Source organism: Struthio camelus, chromosome 4 (genome assembly GCF_040807025.1).
Source record: "Struthio camelus isolate bStrCam1 chromosome 4, bStrCam1.hap1, whole genome shotgun sequence".
Classification (NCBI taxonomy): domain Eukaryota; kingdom Metazoa; phylum Chordata; class Aves; order Struthioniformes; family Struthionidae; genus Struthio; species Struthio camelus.
Genome location: NC_090945.1, coordinates 83,068,232 through 83,094,022, shown reverse-complemented (window position 1 = coordinate 83,094,022; position 25,791 = coordinate 83,068,232). Strand labels below are relative to the sequence as shown.

Here is a 25,791-nt window from a genome sequence, read left to right as displayed (position 1 = left end):
GTTGGAGAACAGCAAGTGTTATGCTTTTTAAGTTTTTGAAGCACTTTTTGGGTGAGGTTGGAATAGTTTTATTTGGATCTTGGCTCACACCTTCCTTTCTCCCCCTTAATGAACTGATGGCAGTTAAAAGCTTTAATGTGCCTCAGGTGTATAAAAGTAAAGAAATTTGGAAAACATTTGAATTGTGGGAAAGAGGTTTGTCTATGTATGTTAGAACATCCACAATTTGCAATAATTTTAATGGCAATTAATAGAAGGTGTGGATTGTCCCCAGCTCTGCTTTTTCTCTCCTGAACTGATTAATTTTATAAAAAAAGGATTTTTTTTTTTTTTAAATGGTGTTCTATGTTACATGAGCTGGTGTAATAAAGTGGTACTCAAGGGTAAACCTGCTGACTAATAGATAGTCTTCATAATACATGCAATTGCTTTTCTTCAAGATGGTAAGATGGTTACAAAAATGAGAAGGGTGATCCTAAGTACTTAGGTTTACACTTGCAGACAATACATGCCTGACCTTCTGTATTTCTGTAAAGGTAAATATATTTGGACAGGACTATTAACTTGTTTTCCTCTGAAGATGCTTTTCATGGGTCAGCCAATCTCTTTCTCTGTTCTATATCAAAATTTGTTTGTATTCTCTTTTAAGAGTCTATTAGATGATCTTCAGTATGCCTGTTTTTAGTCATTTCCTTAAATACTTGTTAAAATTGTAAATCAAAATTAAATTAATTTGATTATTAGATAATTAGGATCGATGGGTATTGTACAGAAGGAAAATATTGTTTTTCTGTGTTTAATGACAGATTATTTACCTGACAACCTCTTATCTCTGATTATTTTCCAAAGTCTGCATAGACGAGATTATGATGTGTGCAGTATTGATACTAATCTCCTGTCCGCAACCGTGTTGTTGCAAAGGACGAAAAACTTTCATTATCAAAAAGTTGAAGACTGAATATTCCTGTAAAATGAATTTTGCTAATCAGAAGGCCAAATTTTTTGAAACGCGTGTTCTACACTTGGACAAGAAGATTACAGTATTTTCTAAAGAACTCTTGATATCTAGCTAAGGAGAGATGCAAACGTAACACTAAATTTGCAATGCCTACAGATTTAGGTTATAGTGTTGAATAACTATTAAAATTTAGAGCCAGTGCAATAGAGGCACGTTCATGAACAGATCGTCTAATACTATATATGATACTATATACAGTATATATGATACTGTAGATTAATTTGTAAAGAGACCAAGAAAAGCCTTTGCCTTACTTGATATGTTGTTTCCTACAAATAGTTGCTTGTGTGATGGTTATAGCTATGCTCTTCTGTGAGAAGTCAGGACTTCCTTTCATTTTTTTTTTCATCCTTTTTTCTACCTCTGTGGTTGCTCTTTATAGGCATGAAGAGTATCCTCAGCAGGTCTAATTTCTTCTACCCAATCACTTCCACTACAGTAAGCACTGAGTTTCCTCAAAATCTGATCTGACCCCAAATAACTGTTCTTATGTCCAGTGAAGCAAGTAAACGTTATGGGAAGGACTAGAAATTGCTGGTAGAGGGCTATCACAAGGTAGAGGGAAGAAAATCAGGTGTCTTTACTTCCTCTTTAATTCATTATTATGTTTTTAAAAGACCTCTGACTTAAAGTAATCAAATGATTGCTTGCGTAAAATGAGACTTTTAAAATAATCATATAATCTTAACAATGTTTTTGATCTTTGTTGCTTTAGCTGTTCTTTTTAATGGAAGCCTCAGTGTTTCTGCTGATGGTCCAGATATTTTGAGTTTATGGAAGGTGATCATTTGCCAGTGGAATTTTGTTTAATTTTAATATATATTCCCTAAATGATTCTGTTTGAAAGTTTGATGTGATTGAAGGGAATACAAGTTGTGCTTCCTATACTTAGCCTTGGCACATTCTGCCTTCTCGCCCCCTCGCTCCCCCTTCCCCCCCCCCCCCCCCCTTTTTTTTTTCTTATATTTATGTCATAGTTATTTACCAACTTTTTTGTGTGAATAATTTCACAGCCTTTGGACTTTAATATCTTGGGCTATCTTTTGATTTTTCTGGTTTTGAAATTCAGTGGTTAAAGCAGCAGATGGGAACCTTGGAGCATCCTCTTTTTGAGTTTCCTGAATTGCTGTTTGGTCTTTGTGACCATTTCCTTCATTCAGTAGTTCATTCTCTTTTCCATGTCTTTGCGATTCTTTTCAGATAGACATACTGCAAACTCTTTTCTACCGTGACTTTGTTACTTAGTCTTTCTCTTGAAGTGCATATGGATTTCTGTAAAATGTGTTTAGCGCATCCTATTTAAATAAGGTAACATTTTATAATGATGAGGCAGGCTAAAGCAAAGGTTGACATATCTATAGTCATTTTCAGCTCTTCCATCCCTACAAGTTCTGAAGTTATTTACAGATGAGAATTATTTCTGAGGCTGTATACGTTGAAGACCTATTTATCTAATCAAACCAATAACAGTTTTTGTGGCCATTCGGTTGTAACGATATGCTTCATCTTGGTTTTGCTTGAAGACTTCATTTTCAGCGTTAAATATTTCTTAAGTCTTTACGATAACATTAAATGCTTTGATATCTTTACATTAAAGTGCGATCATTAATCAGTATCTCCTAGTGAATGTACACACTCTTACTCTAATGCTTTAGTTTCCTAAAACCAGAACTTTCTCAAACTGACCACTATGAATTTTAAGGCAACTTCAGTCACGTTGTTTTGCATATCCTTAATTTAATTTTTCAAATTAGTCCTTTTTATTTTTATTTTTAATTTAGTTTTATTATAAACAGCACACCTGTAAGAAGGAGAGTTGGGGAGTAATACCACTGTAAAGAAAAAGAGCTTTCCGGGATGAGAGGAAGGAGGCTGTGGTCTATTGTTTAGGACTCTTCTGTGACCAATAAGGGCTGTGGGCTGAGATGAGGAAGGAACCCAGGTTTCTCCTCATCTGTACAAACACATGTAAGCATGAGCTGGGTGATAAAATGGGACACCATGACTGCTCCTTGTGTCTCTTGTAAATGGAGAGAGTGACCATTGCTCTGTTGTGGATGGGATAGATTACTACAGGAGAGGACCTCAAATGCAGAATGCAGCATGCCTTACACTGTAATCTGGAGCTAGGTCCTAAAGCCTTTAAGAGCAGTTAGGTTTAAGATAAACGCTTCTCTTTTCTGTTTTCAAATACCTAGTTTGAATGGTGCTCTGCTCTGAGTGTGAGTAATGGCTGTTTTGAGACTCTTAGGGGCCCTGTGTATCATAGAGTTTATATGCTTGATTGTAGTGGTAGATTCCCTCAGAAATCTTGGATGTTGCAACAAAGAATGGTGCGGGACTACACTAAGGAAGAGGACATTTTTGACAGGTTCTTTTACCCCTGTGTATTTAAAAAAAAAAAAAAAAAAAGAGGAAAAAAACCCACACAAGCAAGAGTTGTTTCCTGTGAAAGGGAAAAGTACAATTATGGTTTGAATGTTTCCTCATTCAAAAATTAAGTGAATTCTCTAATAGGAGATGATATTGTGCATTGTTTAGGAGTTGGCTCTTGATATGAACTCTCTCTTTTGGGTCAGGAAAGCCTGGTATATTTATATTTTATAATAGGGAAGAATACAACCAGGTATATCTTAAGTAAGTAAATTCACTTAAATGAACTTAGTTTGGAATGTTATCCATGTCGTCAATTCTGCTGTCATGAGCTTAAAAATTCCCTGTGTTGGGACCCATAGCATACTAAGCATTTTTCTGGTCACAGTATAGAATTAGATAGAATACATTCTGTGGTGTTTGATTTTGTAGTACGCAGTAGGCTGGCCGTAATAAGTTGGCATGAGAGAGAAGCTGAAAGATGCTGTGTAAATCACCAGAACGTCTGCAAAAATAATCCACTCCACATCTTAAAAATGATTCCAAATGGGGAAAAATTCAAATACTCTGCATCCAAATAGTCTAAATATAAATTCTAGCTTCTAAATAAGAAGCTTTACTTTTGTGTCTCTCTTTTTGCTGCAGAAAATTCTCATTTAATAATGTAAAAATCTGTATAAATTCTCTTTTTATACTTTACATTATATCACTATATACATTTCAAATATTTAAGGAAATTGCTGACCATCTGGAATTTCTTTATAATCGCTTTAGAGTCTTGCAAATGCTGAACTCCAGAAGGTTAGCACTGCAGTTTCTCTAGGGATCATATAAAATTCTTTTAGAAATATCTAATTTTTTTTAATAATGTGTTAATATGAAACTCTATTTTTCCTGACCTATGTGAACCATTTGAACATAGATAAAGAAATCTGTCTAGATAAATAAAAGTATTGGTCAAAGTACATAAAATTTTATATCATGAATTGCTGTATTCTTTGAAGTAGTTGCTATGGAAATTCTTTATTGCTGGGCTCTTGTTATGTATGCAATGAGGCGTTCAAATAACAGAAGGAGTTGGAGAGAAACTTAGAAAAATAAAAGTAAATCTCTTGGTGGGAGTGTTCACAATAATCATCAAATTCTAGCTTGCACGGAACCGTTGTGTTTCTTTTTACTTTACCTATTCCATTTAAAAATGGACTGTGCAATTCAACGTTAGTGGTGAGAGGATGCCTTCTGGGAACATTTGGCCAAATATAATAAGCAGGCTATGTTTCTGTTAGATATTGGTTTTATAGGTACTGTTTTCATTATCTGCCTCTCCAAATGTAGGTAAAATAAAGTTGTTATTGACACAACACATGGAGGAAGCTTCGAGGTCCAGGTCTCCTCTCAGGTTTGATAGTGTTGCAGTTGCTTTCCCCAGCTTTTCAAATCAAGAGATCTGGGTCAAGTCTCCTCAGTAATGTGTGTTTCTTCCTAAATAGGTAATTGTCTTTCTGTGAATGACATCTTAAAACTTTGTGAGCTTTGTAGACCAAAGTTAGTGACCAAACAACTGATACCGTAACTGGACAATGGTTATGTTTCATACATGTGCTTCTAAAATGGTTGTACATCAATTTACATTATGATGTACATCATTAGGAAGAAATTTCTTCTGGTTGTTGTGGAATGATAAATGAAATACATTTAGCTTTTAATTTAGCGAATTATGGATCTGCTCTATTCCATCCCTTCAAGTTAATACCATGAAGGGAACAAGTACGACTCAAAATGTGGCTTCTCATTTCTTTGTTTTTTTTTGGTATGCACACAATTAACTTCATTTTCAAACACCTAAATGTGCCATGCCCAGTGTATACGTGACTTTAGTTTTTGTTTGCTTCTTATGAAGATAATTGAAATTCATTGACAAAAAGTTACTGATGTCCTTTAAAGACCACACGGTGGGAAAAATGTGGTTTCAGAAAAGTTTAAGAGCTTCTAAAGCAAGAAAGAATTGTGGCAAGTCCTCTGAAAAAAATAATTTTGGAGATGTTCTTGAAAGTTTAATAGTGAAGGAATAAGTAGTGCTTGCAATAAAAGGGGAATAGAAAACAGCAGAAAAAAAGATTGTCTTCAAAAAGACTAGGGAGGAAATCACACTTGAGAATTTTCTGTGCTTTAGTCATCTTGTGATCACCATCAGTCTTGCATAATATGAACTCTAATCTTTTTTCCATTGAAGCCAATAGAGAAAATTGCTCAATAAAACAGGTTTGGAGGTCATATCATGATTGGGAAGGGGGGTCATTTTTCTAAGATCTATTTTGTCTGACACACTTCTTTGAATTGCCAAGATACTGATGAATGCTATCTTAATCTGCAGCAGGATTGTAATTATAACTTAAATGTGGTGAATTGGCAGCAGTACCAGCAAGTATATCCTAATAAGAAAATTTCATCCAGAGTTATTTCATATAATCTGAAGAATGAGCAGGCATCACTGGAAACTGGTCTCATGTTTGTCCGCAGGCTCAAGTGTAAAAAAATCCCATTAAAGTCTGATTGGCCTTTGAAATTCTGTTTAATTTGTTTTGCTGAGATTTTTAATGAATCTATTGAATTGCTGGTAAACTATGTGACTCAGAAGATTAATAAATTATATATATTCTTATTGCCAGTAAAGTGGTCCATTATTAAAAAGTATGATTAAAAAGCATTTAAAGCAATATACGAGTGTCCCAGAATAAATATAATTTCCAAACTTCTGGTAGTTTTATATAGGTTTGACTAGTGAAATGTTAGAAAAGTAATTGGCACAGGTTCATTGCTGAGAAAGAAATACTGAATATTAGAGTAGTTAAGATTTACAAAGGCTTAGTTTTCTAGCAAGTCTGAAGTGCAATGGAAGGTGATCGTAATAGAACCCACCTTTAGTTTCTGGATGAATGAAAGAATAGTCATTTCAAGTCAGTAGAAAATCCACTTACTTCAAGTACACTAAGCTTTCATTCTAAATTTTATGTTTTCTTGCATTAGGTATGTATGGCTAGCATGGTTGCAACATCATCTCACAGTCACAAAGGTGGTATATTTTTTTCAATGCTTCAGTGGTACGGAATATATAAGTACTGCATTTCTTATTGCTAGGAAAGAGAATGACGCAGATGAAGTGTCATCTTGAAGTTACTGAGAAAATCAAAAGCTGAGGAAGGATTTTAAAGTAATTTTTGTGATTCGTTCTCTGTCGATAACTCCCACAAGCAGCTAGCCCCTGCCCAGTAGGACGACTATCTCTTTAGACAGAAGACCCTTGCAGAGGTGAGCAGGTAGGTGTGAGGCATTTGCGGTGCTCTGTTGCTAGCAGCTCTCTGCAAGCTGCTGTCCTGGCTCGGGGCTGGTGAGTGCAGCCCAAGAGGTATCTTTGTGCGCATGCTGCACAGTGCAAGCTGTACCACCAAGGATTATTTGCTGTAGTCACCAAGAATCATCCTGTCTGTGAATAGGTTAGCTTGGTCTTGCTGTAGTTGCACAACTTTCTGTCAATAGGGTAAACTAATCTCCCTGGCCGAAAAGTTCGGGCACCATTGAATTTAACAATCGTAGAAAAGTGGAGCTATTTTCTCGAATGCAGTCGCTACCATTAGCGCAAGATTCTGTGTTAATCAAAACAATTTAGTGAGCTGCCTCACTAGCATCCTGAGCTGTCACTTTCTTTAAACAACCAGGTTTATTGGTGTAATCTGTAAGACAGATACTTAAGCAGTGATGGTCCCAGAAGGATTTTATAAATAACTACTACTTCATTGGATGGTGATATCTATGACTGGCATTAGTGGTGTAATTCAAAGTTACACATTAGTGTGCGGTGAAATAAATGTTCCCAAAAGGTCAAACTGAATCTGTGCAGTCAGATCTGGCTCTGTTCCCAGCTTTTATGAATGAAAACATGATACTGGGCTTGTAAAATCATATCCTTCTCTTTTAGTGCAAAGTAGCCCTTTTAGCGTACTTCCTTTAGAATTTGTAACTGCTTGTGTAACCTGGTGTGAAAAATGAGATAGTTTACTGATTTGTATTCTTGGGAGCAAAATTGTCTTCTGTGTGGTCCTTATTTCAGACGATTGCTTCTTTTGTGTTACGTACTGAATGCCATTGTAACATTTTGGCATGACTAAGCATATGTGTATCTGTGACTGATACTGAAATTCTTTTCACCTAAAATTTTGCTCAGCAATCTACTTGATACCTAAGGTTTAGGTTTCCACAGTTAGCAAAGGAGAGAGGTAGAAACGAAAAATGCAAATGATGTTGAGAAGAACTGAGGCATTTTGCTTCAGTACAAGAAAACAACTGAGTAGTTTCTGTAAGAATTATACAGTGTAAGGCACAACTGAAGTGATTTATAATACTAGAATGCTGAGTGGGAGAGGAAAAAAAGTATATGCATACGTATGTGTAAATGATAAACATGTATTTATTTTATTCTGATCTATTCTATTTATTTTATGAAGTTTTTATTAAGACCTTTCAAAAAAGTCTTAAAGATCATAATATGGCACTGCCAAGTGGACATACCTTTTCATTTAGCCTTTTTGGAGTTAGTGACGTGTCTTAGCTACTTTTCTTTTCCCATTTTACATTCTAGAACAAATAAACTCTCTATTTTACTATAATGTATTTTTGAGCATTTTATTGTATGCTCACTACCTGAGTGCCTGCAGAGGCAAAATCCAGATTCAAAGGAAATTAGGAACCTACAAACATCAAGCTCTTTTCTTCTTTCTCTCTTCTTCAACTTAGTTCTTTTCAGAAATTGTCGTTGTTGCTGTTGTTGTTTTACCCTAACAGCAAAGAGTAACAAGTCAAATGAGTTCAATAAATGGTAATTTCTTTATAAAATTTCAGTAATTTGAGGTGCTAGAATACAATGCCTTTATTTTATGTTAGTGAAATCAGAAATGCTGTTCAACCTTATCTGGAAATTCCGTCCAGCTCACTCGGGTTCATGAATTTTAGTTTTACATTGAGCAGAAACAGTATGAAATCAATAGTAATACGTAAGCCTAAAATAAATTTTGTAATTTTATAACAGACATAACGAAGACCTTGAAGACCTTGATGGTGTGAGGGATGACCATTTAGACATAGGTTAAAAATCAGGAAGCCTGTATTTTTTCAAAGGACTAACAAAGTCCACCAAAACATATGTGTTATTTTCTGGAGGAGGATGTGCAGACCAGAAGTTATCAAAATATGGAATTTAAAGGTAGATTAGATAAACAGATGCTCTAACACTGCTAATAATAGGAATTTGTGTGTGTGCTGGTGTATGGATAAACTGATTAACCACTCAGTACCTAAAGATACATAATAGAAAATGGCAACTTCCAGGCAAATGCATGAAGAACTTATCAGATGCTTATTATCAGGTGCTGGTGTATGGATAAACTAATTAACCACTCAGTACCTAAAGATACATAATAGAAAATGGCAACTTCCAGGCAAATGCATGAAGAACTTATCAGATGCTTATTAAAGGGGGCTATGATTTGGACTTTTAGGGTTCAGGCTTCTATATAGTTAGATGCTACAGTGCTCTGCTGGATCAGCAGCAATATGCGGTGTTCAGCTTTCCATATACTACGTGAGGAAATCCTGTATGCCAAATGCCACTTCGACTTGAAATGTGTGGCTTGGCAAGTCTAAGTGAGCCAGGTCCCTGGAAGTGATGAGATCAGAAACGAACTCTGGCGCTATCAGTTCTGGCAAGTGGGTCCTGGCCAGTAGCTGGAAAACCAGTAGACACTAAAAAGCTAAGAGTGGGCTGTGGGAAAGGCAAATAATGGATGAAACCTCCTAAAACTACATCATCGTGTTAGAACTGAAATTACTTTAAAAGTTTATTGACCGATAGTCATAGGCAACTTTGATTTTGAGTGTGTAAGTATGGAATTGTGTGGGGAAGAATGTATATACAATTTTAAAGCTATATGCAACTGTAGTTGTAAATACTTTAGTAATTGCTGTTTGAGGAGAAGGAGTTAGCATGTGTAAATACTTGATAAACAATTTGTGCTCCTTCCTATTAAACAATTAAAGGTACAAAAATGTTGAATTGTCTAACTTTACTAGGAGCACAAAAATGTATGAAAAAAACTTTTTAATAGAAGTGTTAATCTATTTGTGTGTATTTTCTTCTATGGTGATATGGAAATTACTCTTAATTCTACAAATAGTTCTTTTTCAATTTCAGGAAGAACTATTCATCCATTTCTGTCTCTTTATTTAAAAGGAATAATTTGAATTTCCTAATCTCTTACTTTATTTTGTTTTATATTTGGGATGAGCGAGAGTAAGGATAAAGAAAAAGAAGAAATAATTCCTAAAAGAAGTTGTCTTTCATTCATAGAAATAAGTCTTCATATTATCTCACAAAAAGATGAATTAAATATTCAGTATATAGCCTTATATTTCTATACATTTTTCCAGCTGTAATTTTGAGTGTAGTTTATGACAACACTAAAAAATTAAATTGTAGTCTTTTGAGTCAGTATACTACATATAATGAATTTGTAGTTAGGGAGCTGTTTAGTATATGATATGATTAAAAATATTGTATACAGAAATAAAAGTGATGTATATGATTCCAATAGGAAACTAAGCTTTTTTTTTTTTTTTTTTTGAGGGCATGGACAAGTATATGCAAAAATTGAAACTTTTATATTGCATTCATTTTATATTCATGGAGCTGGAAGGATCTGGGTCCTTAAGGAGTGTGACTTATCTGGTCATGATAAACTGAACTAATTTTTATTCCTCTGTTACTTGCTGGTAAAATGAAACAGATTATCTTAAGGAATTCTAAGAGAGTGGAACTATGGATGGTTAGATAAGTCTGAATGAAAATAAGACAGACACATCAGTGATGATTAGGACATTGATTGTAGCAAACAAACATGAGAAATTGCCATTTTTCTGCCTTAGGCTCTCGCCCCACTGATGGCAAGATCAAAATTCATTCTACAGAATAATCTTTTTGATTTCAAGCTTTCTTCTAGGACATTAATACTGTGTTTCTAAAGGAAAGATGTAACATCAAAAATGTTAATGAAAAGAGATAAATTTGTGACCCTCAATCTGAAAAGAAATGTATAGACTCTTTAAATTGTCATTTTCTCAGAGGCAATGCTCCTTATGTCCTGAGATGAGCCCAAAGGAGGGGAAAAACCAGGACATGCAATAAATTATGCCAGCCTAGCCAAATAAGAGCTCAGAAGAGATCTGATAACATGAGATATTTACCCTCCTAATGACATTACTTGACCCTCCTGAACTATGGCTCTGAATGTGATATTCCAGTGGCCATACAAATAAAATGTTAAGCTTTTCCTCTTGGTAAGGGTTATTTTACTTTTATTTTGATAGGAAAAAAATGAGTTAAGTTGAAATCCTATCTAACTCATTTTAAAGTAGTGCGTGCATTTATCTTTCTATGATAAACCTGGCAAAAGCTTCTGACACATGAGTTGTACTTCCGGTATTCTAATTTCTAGCAAGTACTATCTTAAATTACCTCATGTAGTTCTAGCTTTCAAACCTGCATTTCTCTAACAGAATTTGCTGCATAGATGTAGGGAAGTTAATGGTACGTTTGTGGGCTTAGCATTTTGTATGATTCAGTAATATACTCTACAGCTTCATGACTTGAATTTTGCAAATGTTTGTTTGTAAGTTTGATTTATTATAGATTTGATTAAATGTGCTATTTGTTGTGTTGCATTATTTTGATGCAAGGCTTACATAGTTAAGAATTTGGTTTCAGTTAGCATTTTAATTTACTTTGCTTACTTTTTTTACAATACACAAATAAAAATACGTAGCACTTATTTTTCCCTCCAAATTGCACCAGAGTTTACCAGTCATTGCACATAAGTTTCCTTATATGGTGCTGAATCCATGGCTATGTTCCAAAATTCATATCTAGTCCTTACACAAGGAGACGATTCAAAATTTTGGAAGGTTCAAATTCATGATGAACTTCTAGGGGAAGCTGAAGTAAATTTCTGAAGCTATTGCTCTTGTAGACCTTTAATGTCAGAGATAATGTCATGGCTGATAACTTAAGGTAAATAAAAATAAATGGATGGAAGGATTAGCAATTGGCAGAGTTTATACTACAGTCATCTGCATAAAGCTGAAGTTGGTAAATTGTCTGGGCATTGTGCAAGCAATTTTTTTTTTTTCTTAGTATCAGTCTAACCTAATGGAAGAAAATAGAAACAGGGAAGCTGCGGATAATTTGATGGGATTTCATGACATAACTTAGATTACTGTTAGATTATTATTAATTTTTCCTCCAATAGGAGAGTATAAAAACAGCTTTTTTTGTATTGGAGAATTAGAACAGTAGTAGTTTGTTGATGACTTTTTAATTAAAAATGTATTTTATATGTTTGGAGTAGTCTAGAGTTAAATTGTGGAAAAAATAAATAAATGACTCTCAAAAGCAATTATGTGAAAAGAATGAAACTAAGGGTAGAAACTAGAGGTTTGAATTTGGTAATAATTTTGTATTTGAAGAAAAGTGACATCTTTTACACTACAGTTATAGTAGATGACATAGGAGAGGCATCCTAAGAATCATGCAGAAACAAAGAAGTGAAATATTTATTGTTGAGGCTTCTCTTTTTTGATTTGTCAGTTGATTATTATTTTGAAATATTCTAGTGGAATACTTGACACAGAGAAATACAAAATTATGTCAAAATGAAAATATTTTCTTAATACTACCTGGGTTTGGAAGATTTTGCTATTATTACATTAAAGATTTTTAATTGCTAGTAAGAATGTTTGGGTTCCTTTCTGTGATCTAAACAAAGTAATTAAATGTAGTGAGATAAAATCATTTTTCTGGAAATGAATTCATTTTCTTTTGAATTTTCTAATTAGCTGCTATCTTACTATTAAGCAATTGTTCGAGATCATCACAGATTTAAAATAGTATCGAGGGCTTAAACTTATATTTCCTCCTTTTAGACCATATGAACTATTGAGGGTCCTTTAAAAGCTGGGACTAAAGAAGAGGAGAAGTGGAGAAAATAGAGCAATGTGAATATTGGATTGGATTTGACATTTTACTGTCAAACTAAAATGATAGTAAGGGGCTGATCATCCTGGGATGGACTGAAAGGAAGTTTTATGTGTTGTTGCTGAAACAAGGCACAAGGAAGAGAAGGGCTCACGAGTTACCTCCATGGATGTAACAAAGAAAAGGTCCCCTTGCCTTGAGTTACACATAAGGCATGTAGGCATCTAGATGGTCTATGCATATGTTTTCTCTGCTGCATTTCCTGCGTCTCTGCGCACCGGTATAGTCCAGAGTGTTGTCTGAACCTCCCTCTGTGCTTCTAGCACTGTAAGAGGTGCTGAAAGTGGTACCATAGTATCACTGGCTTTTAGACAGCGAACAAGAAACTGTCACCGCCAGTTCAGCACTTCACTTACTCTCTGTGACTGTCATTCTCGGTACTGATTCCTCACTTCCAGAAACGTTGTAGATCTGTGATACTAAGTCATTTTTTCAAGTGCCTCTGTGCTAAACTGAATGCTCCTTCTATATGCCTCTTTGCGTAATTGAAGCTCTTCATGCTTGAGAGGCAAATTTGAGCTGTCATCTCTGTGTTTACCCTCACTATCTCCTGGGTTTCTGGATTTCTTATCTGCCTTGTCAGGGCAAAGCTATTCCTGCTGTACTTACATAGCTTGGCACCACGTCCCCTGGTTGTTAGTGAAAGGACAGGGAGTAGATTTATCTCACTCCAAAAAGTTGGCCCAATCTTTTTCTTCTTTTGAGATTTCCTTATCTTCCTGGAGGTTGTCTCCAAGTGATTTGTCTTTCCCTTTGTACCAGGATAGACGGTAGGCCAGGGTGTCAAGAGTTTTAGACTCCGTTTAATGAGAAGATGAAATGGTTGATGCCTCAGAGTAAAAATGCAGAAAAAGCTCTCACTGATACTTTCCCAGATTACCTTCCAGCCCTCAAACAGTCTGCAGCTCAAGGGCTTCAGGTCAATGTATTTTATTTCTTTTTTGATTAATGTAGTTTATTTTTTGAACTTGTAGCATCTGCATTACCATATGATAAGAAGTTCCAAAAACTTTGCTCATAACTTAGCATGCAGTTATTGGATTCTTTCTGTGTGTTCTTTTTGTATTGAAAAAGACAACAAGCAGATTGTTTCATTTTCTCCGTGACGCTTAAAATTTTGTTGTCCTGTATTGTATTGTATTTCTCCCCCATCTTCTCTTTTGCAGGCTGCATATTCTTAGTTTATTTATTTATTCCTTGAAGTCATTGATTATCCTTGTTGCCCTTTTTATGCAACTTTCTCAGTTCTATGATACTCTTTTTTTAGAAAGGTAATGGCCAAAGACTATTTAAGATGTGGATCCATATGGCCAAATGTCCGTCAGTAGTGTTAACATGGTTGCACAGAGCTTTTGGAAATGATGCCAGATCCTGCCCTTCCCTTTTTGTTTTGTCCATCTGAATTTTTTTCTGTCTTGCGATGACAGAAGGTAAAGCAGTAAGTTTTTCTGGGTGCAGTACAGGAATAATTTTATATCTTGATTGAACCAAGTATGCAATCTACAAAACTTTTAAGCAACACATTTTCATACATTCACTGAATGGAATGCTAGAAGGGAGAGATGTGATTAGTGTAATCACCTGCACAACACACCATATCTTTTAATGAATTAAGCCCTGTTTGAAGTAGTCCATACCCCTGAGGAGATAGAGGAAAGTTATGAATTTAAAATAAACAGTAAAGAAAAATCTCAGTTCCTTATAATTTTTTTTTTGTAAATATTTTCAATAGTTAAGAGTATTTTAAGAGTTTTCTTTTTAATTCAGAAATTGTTTAGGTTCAGCTTTTACTCACTAGATTTTAGCATAGCTTTGCCTGGATGAGTCTGTAACAATCATATTTTTGTTTTTCTAATATCTAAACTTCTCACAACATTAAAAAAAAAAAAAACTGTAGCTCTATACTTAGAGTAATTTGGCAACTCTTCTGCAATTCTTTATTAACAGATTCAAATATCTACTTTTCCGCATATATTTCATGTGGGAATGATGTTGAATTGACAGTCTTACTGAGGTCATTCTATTTTCTAGTTTTAAACATAGGCACTTTTTTTTCCTCCTCCCTAGTCTTCTGCACTGTATTCAGTGCTGCATGTTTTAATGAAAATCAAAATTAATCATTTGAGGAAGTTTTAGTCCAAGTTGTGTCACAGATGAAAGAGATTAAAAACATGTACTAAGAAGTATGGTCTTTGTCTTTAAGTTAGATTTTTCCAAAGTTGGGTCTAGGTTCTGAGGGAAAAAAGATGCAACTCTTTTTTTTTTTTTTTTTTTTTTTTCTAAATTATTTTGATTTAGCATGTCATTTGCACTATTATGTGTTTGGATGTCATCTTTTAGATTAGGAATTGTTTGCGTATTTTCTACATTACTCATTTGCTGTTGAATAGAGTTGATCAAGTGGAATTAAGGGACTTAGGCTTCTTGTTTCTGTCTTTACAGAGCTTTGTTCTGAGTTTTATAGATTAGTGGGAGAATGGTAAATAACTATAGAATGGTACATGTCGCTTCTATCAGAATATTAGGCCTATTCTAAATGAGCTTCCTAGGGATAGATCAACTTAAAAGTTGAATACGTGCAAAGAAAGAATGGATTTAATGAAAACAAGAGATTTCTCTCAGATTTTTAGAAACTTGTCACAGAGGCAGTTGATGAAGAAGGTGACAAATGCAGATGCCAGCAACAAGACAATATGTGCACCTCTAAGTTGGTGGGAACATGCAGAAAGGTTATCGTTAATGGCAATAAATTCTTGCAGATGGAAATGTCAACTGTGCTCCCACAGGGCTTTGTTTGAAAACAATCCTATTTCATGTATTAATTATGGATCTAGAAAACAGAACAGCTGCTTCTCCCTAGTATTGAAACTTGTAGATTTTACAAGGGCAAAGGAAGATTGTGGTCATCCACTAAGTCACAGCGAAATTGTAAAAACTTTGGGCTTGTGGTTTAAGTAGTCAGATAAATAAAAGGTCCTTTTCAGAGCAGGAGAATAGTGTTGCATCTGTAAGAACGAGAGCAAAACCCTCTTGGTTATTTAATAAATAGATAATTTTGAGTTTAATGAAGTGGAAAGACATGTAGAGATGATACTGTGGTATTGCTGCTGTGGTGACACTAGAAGGAAAATGGACTCCTTTAAAAAACAAACAAAAAAAACCCCCAAAGCCCTAGCTCTCTGTAAGGAAGAAACGTGAACTGCTTAAACTGTGGGGAAATATAGAGGTGATGTTAATTTGGTTTTCGAATATGAGGAATTATAACTAGGATATGTTCAATGAAAGGATGACTCCTATATTAAGAAGCAAAAGCTTTCAAAACCATGGTTAGGCCTAAGTTTTAGAACTTTTTTAAAACTTTTTTTTTTTTGAAGAATTGTTTGAATTTGAGATATAATCTCTATGTTGTGAGGCAAGCAAACACGGCTTAGTTTAAACCAAAGATACTTAATATTTTATGCTCCAGGGAGCATAAGTGCATTATATGTCCCAATTTCATGCACTGAATAAAAGTCATGAGAGGATGGAAGTAGATTTAGTCACTAAAAGTTTAATTATTTTTATTTTTATTTTTTTTTTACAAGATGTGAGAATGAATCAATGTTTATCTGAAGGAGACAGACCCTGGAACTTGGAAAAAGAACTTGGGAGGGACAGAACTTGGAAAAAGCTTTCTAAGAAGTTACATTACTAAAAAGGAGCGATACTTATGTAAACTGGTCATATCTACACATTCTTCCAGAATTTAAATAACTTACATTTATAAAAATACTATTTTGCTATAAATAGAGATTTGCAGTCATTTTGGAGGAAATATGTCAAAGAGAGAATGCATTGCACAGGACCTGCGCCAGGGACCTGATTTAAAGTCTTGATTTTCCTGGGCTTTCGTTGTGACCCTAAGCGAACCAGCATCGGCGAGGCAGCGAGCTCAGAAGCTTTGATCACAGCTAGAAATCTTTGGGAAGATTTCTATTAGGAGGCACTGAAGAGCTGTGTGAGTACTCAGGGACAGTCCGAGTACCAACCGCTTGAGAATCTGGGATTTCAGCGGAGTGTAGGCAGTACCAGTGAGGTCTCTAACCCTCTCCTAGGGTGAGGATCTTCTAGGTAGTAAAATCTACCCGGGAGTTGAAGTCATAGTCCAGCTTCCTGTCTCAGGGCCACTGCAGGTTTCTTGAACTCGTCGTTTTGTCTAAACCTCTTTCTGAAATGGGCCTTATGGGCCCATAAGAAGTGTGAAAGTTTTCTTGGAAGGAGCATTTGTATGACCACTGCCATGTCATGGCTTTGGCATGCCAACTCAGGCAATACTAACGTGAGAGCCATAGTCAATCCATAGCTGCAGGTGTGTGAGCCTTTAAACTAGACTTATTTTTCTGAGCTATATAGTAATTAAAAGAATTTGGACATTTCTTACAGCTAGAGTGTGCAGTGAATTTTTAAATATATTATTACTATTCTTCTTCAGCAGAAGAATACTATTACTATTATTCTACAGCAGAGGAGGAAGGCTGTTGGTGGGAAACCTGCTATTACACTGACCCTTGCACTGCAGTTGACGCTCCCCCTGTGATTTCTTTGATTTCTAAAGGTATTTTCTTCCTCCAGACTCGGTAAGGCTTTGGTGTAGGCAGTTGCCTCCAAGCATGAGCTGGTGCGAGTGACTCAGTCATTACCTTTTTATAACTTTCCTGTTTCTGTGTCAGGTGACTCCATGGTCACCTTCCCACCAGCTTTGTTACCAAGGTAATCTTTGGCTTGTCAAGGCCATTTTCCTCATTACAAAACGGCTTATTGGCTAGAAAAGTCTGTGTTTGCATAATGGCCTGTTTCCATTTAAGAACTTTGTTTTGTTGAATCCAAACTAGAATCTCAGCCCAGCATGGAGGTGGAACAGAAGGGAGGAGGGCTGTGAATCCAAAAGGAAGTTGCAAGCTTAGAAAAGCTCAAAAAAAAAAAAAAAAGTCTGTGCGTGGTTAGGCTCAGGCATGCGGCATAGAGGTTTATTTTGGCTTATTTTTCCTGCTTAAGTTTTAGGATGAGAGAAGAGACACTTTTATAAAACAAAATAAACATGTGTGTCAAAAACTTGTCCACTCTGATTATTTCAGCCAGATGTGCTGGAGGCTGTACTGGTTGCCTTTGACTAATAATAGGAGCTTTTATCTTTAGAAAGTGGGGTTCTCTATTCACTTTTCCTTTTTTTTGTTGTACTTTTCCTCCTTGCTGTTAGTCTCTATTCTGTTAGTTTTCCCTTTATTTGCCTTCCTTGCAGGTTTATGCACGCTCTTTCTTCTGCGTCCTTTCTCTATTTGCATTGTTGTACCATTTGCGGCGGAGAATGGGCAAATGGATTGAGAGTAGCTCCCTTGCGTTGCAGTTTGAGCTCTTTCAGTGGCACATCACACTGCTGCAGTCAGGATGCACAGTGTATGCCTACATTGCTCAATATTGCATATGCGCTTAAGGGAGAGTTAGAGTATCACCCATATATGCCGCAGGGTATTGCTGCAGTCTTCTGTCAGTCTGATTAACCAAGAGGTAAGGTTTTGTAGCCTGTATATGTCCCTAGTGTTTCTGATGTCTGAGCTAGTTTGTCCTGTGCTCCAGTGTAACCATACCAGGGAATATGGAGCCAGCTTGCGCATTGCTAATGTCGCACTGCTGTCCTGCGGGGAAAAAGAGGAGGTCTTGCCTCTCAGATGTGAAAGTTTATGGAGGTTTCAGCCATTGGTGGAAGTGCACCATTAGTTTGGGAATGGAGACGGTAGTACAATGAGATCGTAACTGGTGTAAGAGAATCATATGTAAAGCATTCTTGCATTTTTTTAAAATGTTCCATAGAAATCTCTTGAAATATAGGGCTATTACAGGTTCAAAATTTCAAAGTGAGAGGCAAATTATTATTAGCTTGCCTTTGCCTCCCTTTTTCTCATCTTATGCATTTTCTGCATTGCTGGACATCCTTCTCACCTATGAAAAGCATTCTTTGCCTTCTAGTAGTGGGTATCTTCCACATCTATAATGTTCAGCATTGCAGATGTAAGCTGGACCAGCAACCAGAGGCTTGTTCCAGGCTGGCAATGGTTATATTTCCCAAAAATTGAAAATATTTGCTGAAGGAAACTGCTTTTGTTCACGTCAAATTAAAAGATTTTTGCTATTGCATTTAAGTTGCAGCGTAGAAATGAGATACACGGTCGCTTGTAAGCAGTTTTTTGAAGATCAGAATGGACATTTATGTAAATCGCAAGGAAAGCGGATATACTCTGTAGGAAAACAATTATAGTGTGATGGACAAAGGTAGTTTTGCATGCCGAATACATTGATTCTGTAGCAGAAGGTTCTAAACAGTGAAATGCTGCTCTGGGTAAAAGGCTGGTGAGAAGGCTGGTTGTGAGATTAGATTTTTGAGGACTGCTGCACTAATGCACATTTCTACTGAGGAATTAGATTTTCGTTCTAATACGGGAACCTGCTGTAACACATTGATGATTAAAGTATACAGTTATTTTCTTAATAGATGATCCTTTCAGGGCAGGCTGCCTAAACAAATGTTTGCATTGAACAATAGTTGCTGGACTGAATAGGAAAGAGATATCTCTGTACTGTTGCATTTCGTAAACAGACTTTCTCAGAAAATAAAGTACCATTAGACAATAGCTTTCCCTCAAATATATTATTGAAAAAATATGGAGTTAGTTTCAGGATTAGGACTGCAATCATCCATGCAAAAGCTTTCATCAGAAGAAGGCCGTCTAAAATACGGTGTTATTACATACTTTTCTTATTTGACAATATCATATTTCACGTTCAGACTTAAAAAACAAACAAACAAACAAACAAAAAAAAAACAAAAAACCCATCCTCTGCCAGTAGGTAACTTATGTGAACAAAAGAGAATAAATTTCAATGAGACTTTCCAGTGTACTGAAAAATTCTTCTTCAGTAAGCGTTCAGAAAAACACCATGTGTACTTTAATTCGATGAGATTTACCCCACAGAACAATAAGTACATACTTCTAAATTACAAAGGTTGGAACTCAAATGGTTGGATCCTAACTGCATATTTTTAAAATTGGATTGTTGTTATTGAGTGTTTTTAAAAAAAAAGACACTCATCCTCTGAATGCTGGAAACTCCAGAGATGAACAAAAAACTTAAATGACCTAAGAAAATAATGGATAATATTACTCTAGCCTGGAATGTAATGGGAAAGGAGTTTTCTCTCCCTTATGCCTATTTTTGTTTCCTTCTCTCTATCATAATACAGTTTTATGTGAAAAATTTTATGTACTGCCATTATCCTTTGTCAGCAGATCACATAGGTTATCTTCCTTACACTTTTATTACATACACACAATTATGTGTATATAGGTATAAGCTATGGAGCAATTTGTCTTCAGTGAAGTTCTTGAAGCAGATGGTTTTGGGGATATTTTGGTCAAAGCAGTAGTTAAGATATGGTTAGCATCTTTTTTTTTTTTTTTTTTTCCCCGTGTGTTCATATATCTAGGTAGGTAACTCCGTTTCAGTCTTTTGTCATTTACAATTGTTGAGTGGAAGCCAAATAATAGTAATTTGTAGAGGGCTGTATTTACGTGTTTTATAAGAACATTGACGAGAGAGTTCTGATGCACATCTCTCTCTCAGTAAGTAATTTAGGTTGTCTGCTAGTAATACAGTGACATTCTTTTGCATAGGCTTATCAACCCAATAGTTTTGAATGACATTAATTAGCCAAAGACCTCCTGAATCAAACAATGGGACTTGTTCTGTGTATACAAGATAATATTCCTAGGTACTGAACATATACCTTTGAATTAAGCTTTATAGAGTGGATTGTTATCCAAGGAGTAGTGGTTGAACATCTTTTTGATTTTTTTGTTTACTTAATTCTCTCCCTCTCTCTCTTCTCCCCATCTCCCATACTACTGAAATCAGTTTGTCCTCTAGACACAGGCAGTAAATTTGTGGTGATATTATGTATAGAGTATTTGATTTAGAGCTCACTTATTTAGCATATAATATGACACTGTTATTTTTTACTTTTCCGGTTAGTTTTCATTGTATTCTAGGTATATGACACTTTCTAGTTTTTGGCTTGTAATTAAAACACAGGATATATTTAGACTAGAATTATTCTATATTAACACTTTTTTTTTAATGGGCAAGCTTGTGACATTGCTTGGCATCAAATACTTGTATTAATTTGAGTACAAAATTCAGAATCACAAAATAGTTGAGGCTGGAAGTGACCTCTTGTGATTGTCTAGTCCTACTTCCCTGCTCAAGCATAGTCAGCTAGAGCTTGTTGCTCAGAACTGTGTCCAGTTGGGTTTTGGATACCTCCAAGGAAGGAGACTCCACAGCATCTCCGGGCAACCTGTTCCAGTATTTGACACCTTCATGTTGAAAAAGTGTTTTTTAATGTTCAGATGGAATTTGCCATGTTTCAGTTTGTGCCCATTGCAACTGAGCAGAGTCTGGCTCATTCTTTGCTCCCTCCCATCAGGTATTTATAGACACTGATAAGATCCCCCCTGAGCCGTCTCTTCTCCCGGCTGAAGAGTCCCAGCTCTCTCAGCCTCTCCTTGTAGGAGAGATGCTCCAGTCCCTTCATCATCCTTGTGGCCCTTCGCTGGACTTACTCCAGCGAAGTATGTTGGTGTCTTTCTTGCACTGTGGAGCCCAGAACTGGACCCAGCACTCTAGATGTGGCCTCATCAGTGCTGAGTAGAGGGCAAGGATCATCATCTTCAACCTGCTGGCAAGGCTGTGCCTACTGCAGCTGAGGATGCTGTTGGCCTTCTTTGCTGCAAGGGCACATTTCTGGCTCAGGGTTAACTTATCTTTCAGGACCCCCAGATCAATTCTCCGCAAAGCTGGTCAGCCTCCATCCCTGTGCATGGGGATTATTCCTCCCCAGGTGCAGGACTCTGCACTTCCCGTTGTTGAATTTCATGAGGTTGCGCTCTGCCCATTTCTCCAGCCTGTTGAGGTCCCTCTGAATGGCAGCACAGCTATGTGGTGTATCAGCCATTTCTCCCAGGTTTTGTATCATCAGCAAATTTGCTGAGGGTGTACTCTGCCCCATCATCCAGGTCATTAATGAAGATGTTAAACAGTGCTGGACTGAATTTTGATCCCTGGGGGACACCACCAGTGATTGGTCTCCAGTTGGACTTTGTGCTGCTGATCAGTCCTCTGAGTCCGGCAGTTCAGCCAGTTTTCAATCCACTTCACTTCTTGAAAAACTGAAATTGCAGATAAATTTGCAACTTTGTCATCTTTGCTTTAAGCCTTGCTCAAGCCTTCAAGCCTAAGACAGTCTTCAAAATCTTTTTTGTTTTTAAATAAGTACTGACATTCCTGGTCCAAAAGAAATCATAAATATTGTGGGGGGTTTCTTTTCACAAAACTGAACAATGTTATTGAATTACTTGTATTTCAGGCAATATTACAGATATATATTTTTAAGGGTAGGATTTTCTGAATATAAATGTTTAAGGACTCTCTACAATTGGCAGGGAACTTGGGAGTTCTTGGAAGTACAGGAAAACTAGCAATGTTATGAAGAAGTATTTTATATGTACATGAAGGCACCCTTCTATATGCTACTTTCCAAATATGTAAAATTATCTTATATACATTATTTGGATATTGCATTAGTCATATTTGTTGGTTTTGTGTCCTTTTGTCTGCTCTAGGGAGTATGACTTCTGCAACTTCCCCTATCATTTTGAAATGGGACCCCAAAAGTTTGGAAATCAGGACTCTCACAGTAGAGAGGCTATTGGAACCACTTGTTACGCAGGCAAGTATTCTTGATTTGTTTTGCTTCTTTCCTTAGCATGATGTTATATGTATGTATTATATGTAATTATCTTACTAATATTTCATAGTAAAAGTTTAAATACTTTTGTGTTCATCTCTAGTGGAAAGTTCCATTCAAAGTTGTTTAGAAGTTCTTCTAAATAATTTATAATCTCAAAGTATGAAGAGGCAGTTATGCTCATCTTTCAAAAGCAGTTTAGAAATTTATGAAACGATCAATTTAAGTTAGGGATCTGACTGAACACATTCTTCTGGTGTCTTACAGTACAATAGAAGACAGATTCACATTAAAAACAAAAGGCTAAACCAATAAAATGAAAGAAGCTATTGAAACTTGTTTAATTTGGTACTGCAGTGGATTAGGAGTATGTGTCTAGCCATTTATGTTTCAACAACGTAAAAGTAACTTTACTAGTAGAAGCTAAAACATTTTTTAATCATTTCTAAATGGTCTGGGAAGAGTTAGATGAAAGTGATGCTAGGCAGTGTGTATAACATATACAATAGTGACGTGCAGCCTTTAACCTTGTAGGCCACCTTCTTTATTTTCAGTAGAAACCTTTGTGTATCTAGGCATATCAAGTTTACTGTGTCTGTACATATTTAAATGTGCTGTGAGTGCATGGAAGGAGGGAGGAGGAGCAGCAGCAAAGCAATCCAGAGAAATATGGCAGTAGAAAGCAAACATCTGTCGCTATCAGGGCAATTTATTGATTCTGTGGCCTGTTTCCTTTTCATTCCTGAGTAGCCATTAATGATAAGCAGCTGGTTACATAATTTTGTCCTAGTAAGGTTCAAAATGGGCAGTCCCATTATTTAAAGTACATAAGTCATTTTTCTCCTAGGAATGTGAGCTAACCGCATCTGTCCACCGGCTTGCTATTAGTTATTATCTTAGACATTGTGGACCTTAAAATTGGTCTGCTGGATAAAGATGTAGGCCTTCTTTTCCTGAGTGAGACCAAACTTAATGTTGTTGTTGTCAAAATAAAACTGATATTAAACATAAATCTCTGCTTTCTAATGCTCTAAAAATAGTATCTGTGTTTAATTCCTGTGCTGCTTAAAGTGATTCACTGTAGAAAGAAGTTATACCCTTTCTTATCTGTATTAAAAAAAAAAAAAATTACTTTGCCTGGTCTGTCTTCAAGTTATTCAGAAAATACAAATCTAACACTGCACACAAGTTTTCAGATGCAAAGGCAATTGAAGAGATACAGGTTTCATTTCACATAGCTGTTGATAATGTGATAATTAGCTTTCTTTACAAACCCTGACAATTTTGTTGTTGATCTAGAAGACAGACTGTAAAATCTGGGAGTCTGTGTGATATTAACTGGAAAATAGTTTGAGTTCTCTCTTACTTTGATTCTGCTTCTGGGGTAGAAAGTGAAGCTGTTGCTGGCCTCAGAATCCGTTGTGAAAAGAGCAGTGGATGGAGTCTTCTGTGAGTGAATCTGCTGCTTTCCTTTCACTGTGCTTTTCAGCCAAAAAGCAAAAGTACTGTTCTAGTTTCATAGTCTGAAGTTGTCTGGGACAACTTTGGTTTAGCTAGATTTAAGTTTGATAGCACTCTTCTACAAATGCAGGTAAAGCCATTACAAGTTGAACTACAAGGCGTGGATTTCTTCAGTAGCAGAAACTAAGGTGCCCTGATCCTGAAATAGCTATTTTGATGAAGAGCAATAGACTAATGTTTTAGCAGTTTTTCAAGAAGGCTAGAGAAAAAAATGTACGGTCCAGAGGTGGAAGAGAAATGTTGAGCTACTGTATTATTCAAAGTTTACTGTTATCTCCAAACTGACTTCTTTATTTCATAGATTTATAGATAATATTCACATATCTAAAGAACCTTTTGAACATATAATTTCTCATTCTGGAGAAATAAATTATTTTACCTAATTTTACTCTATATTGAATCCAATAAGCTATGTTTGACTAATGCATGTTCTTGTGAGATGTACAAACATAATCTTGAAAGCATCAAGTGATTAAAACTGCACTACTTTCAGATTGTGTTTATTTGATGTACTTTTAGCTTAAGTTATTCAACTGTTCTTTTTATTTTTCTCAGATAAGCTGTCAATCATCCCAGTCTGAGGGTGGGTTTTTTTCCCCCTCGTCTTAAAATTGCTTATACAGTCTGATCAAGTGAAGAATAGTAACTCTAGCCTTGGAGAGCACTTTGCCCAAAATGACAGCCTCTAAAAGACACCTTGTTCCTGTTCCATGTTCACAGACTTGGACATTTTAAAAGAATTTTCAAACTACTCTACTTTCCAAAGAGAGCATCTAATTTGGAAGTTTCTCTTGGTAAATAAATGCATGAATAAAATATTTAATCCCTGCTCAGTTGGAACTCTGATGCCCATTGTAGGTTCATGAGAGCTGTTTAGTATAGACATCTTAGAGATGTGAAATTCTTTAATATTTCATTAAACGTAGGTCACTGGGTAGAGAAGAGAGGCTAATGGCCATAGACTGTAAGAGAACTGTCCTGGACAAGTCCCTGAGCAACCTGATCGAACTTGGAAGGTAGCACTGCTTTGATCAGAAGGTTGGAGTAGATGATGTTCCTGTCCCTTAAAGCCCAAATTTGTCTGATTCTATGATTTTTAGCTTACCAAAACTAATCCATATTTCATTTTAGCATTCACACTTGAATATTTAGACTATCCTCTTGTTGTCCAAGCTGCATAGGGTTTTGGGGAACATTTGAAAAAGAAAAAACGTCTTTGGCCTACAAAAATTTGAGTCAACCCTTTTTTGTTTATGTGAAGATTTAGGCTCTGAACTCAGAACATAGGCACATACATAAGTGACAGATTTTCAAACTGCTAAGCATCCTGTGATTTCTACTGAAATTCTGAAGAGTAATACGGAAATACGGTGTGGATTTGAAAAAGAACAACTGAGTGAGTCGGGAGAGTGGTGCATTAAGCTGGATTTTAGACAAGCTCATTAGTGTTCCAAATGAGAAAATATGGATAGCCTATGAATTGATTTAGAAAAATTATAAGACAGCAAGGTTGTCTGAGCTGGAGGCAAAAAAATCCATTAGCTGATCATGAGAATGCATTAGAAATGACAGAATTGCATTTATTCTAGGAAGCCTTGAACTAGCAAACTAATTAAAACTTTCTCTAGCTGTCAGAGATCTAAGAGAATTGGAACTTGCCGGGGCACCCGTTCTCCCCTTGTTGTCATATTTAAAGAGCAACAGATATGCCCTGCCACCTGTCTTTTTCACATTACTGTTATTGAGGTGTTGTAAGAAACATATGATTGAGAAATTTATTAGAATTTCTCCTCAAGTATATTGAATTTATCCGATGATCGCAATATGTTTCTGTTCTCTGGCTTCAGTATTGCAGTTACCTAAAAATATAAGTATATTATTGCTTGTTAATTTTGTTTTGTG

General features: G+C 35.9%; 1 protein-coding gene across 6 annotated transcripts in view; it reads left to right on the top strand.

Annotated features, from left to right (window-relative positions):
• The window catches only part of CTNNA2 (catenin alpha 2), a 475,578-nt gene that overhangs the window by 28,187 nt on the left and 421,600 nt on the right, over positions 1–25,791 (top strand). For all 6 annotated transcript variants that reach the window (XM_068943743.1, XM_068943741.1, XM_068943744.1 and 3 more), the window contains one exon: positions 22,244–22,350. In XM_068943743.1, the coding sequence (XP_068799844.1) occupies positions 22,249–22,350 (102 nt within the window). In that variant the 5' untranslated portion in view covers positions 22,244–22,248. The remainder of the gene's footprint in view (positions 1–22,243; positions 22,351–25,791) is intronic.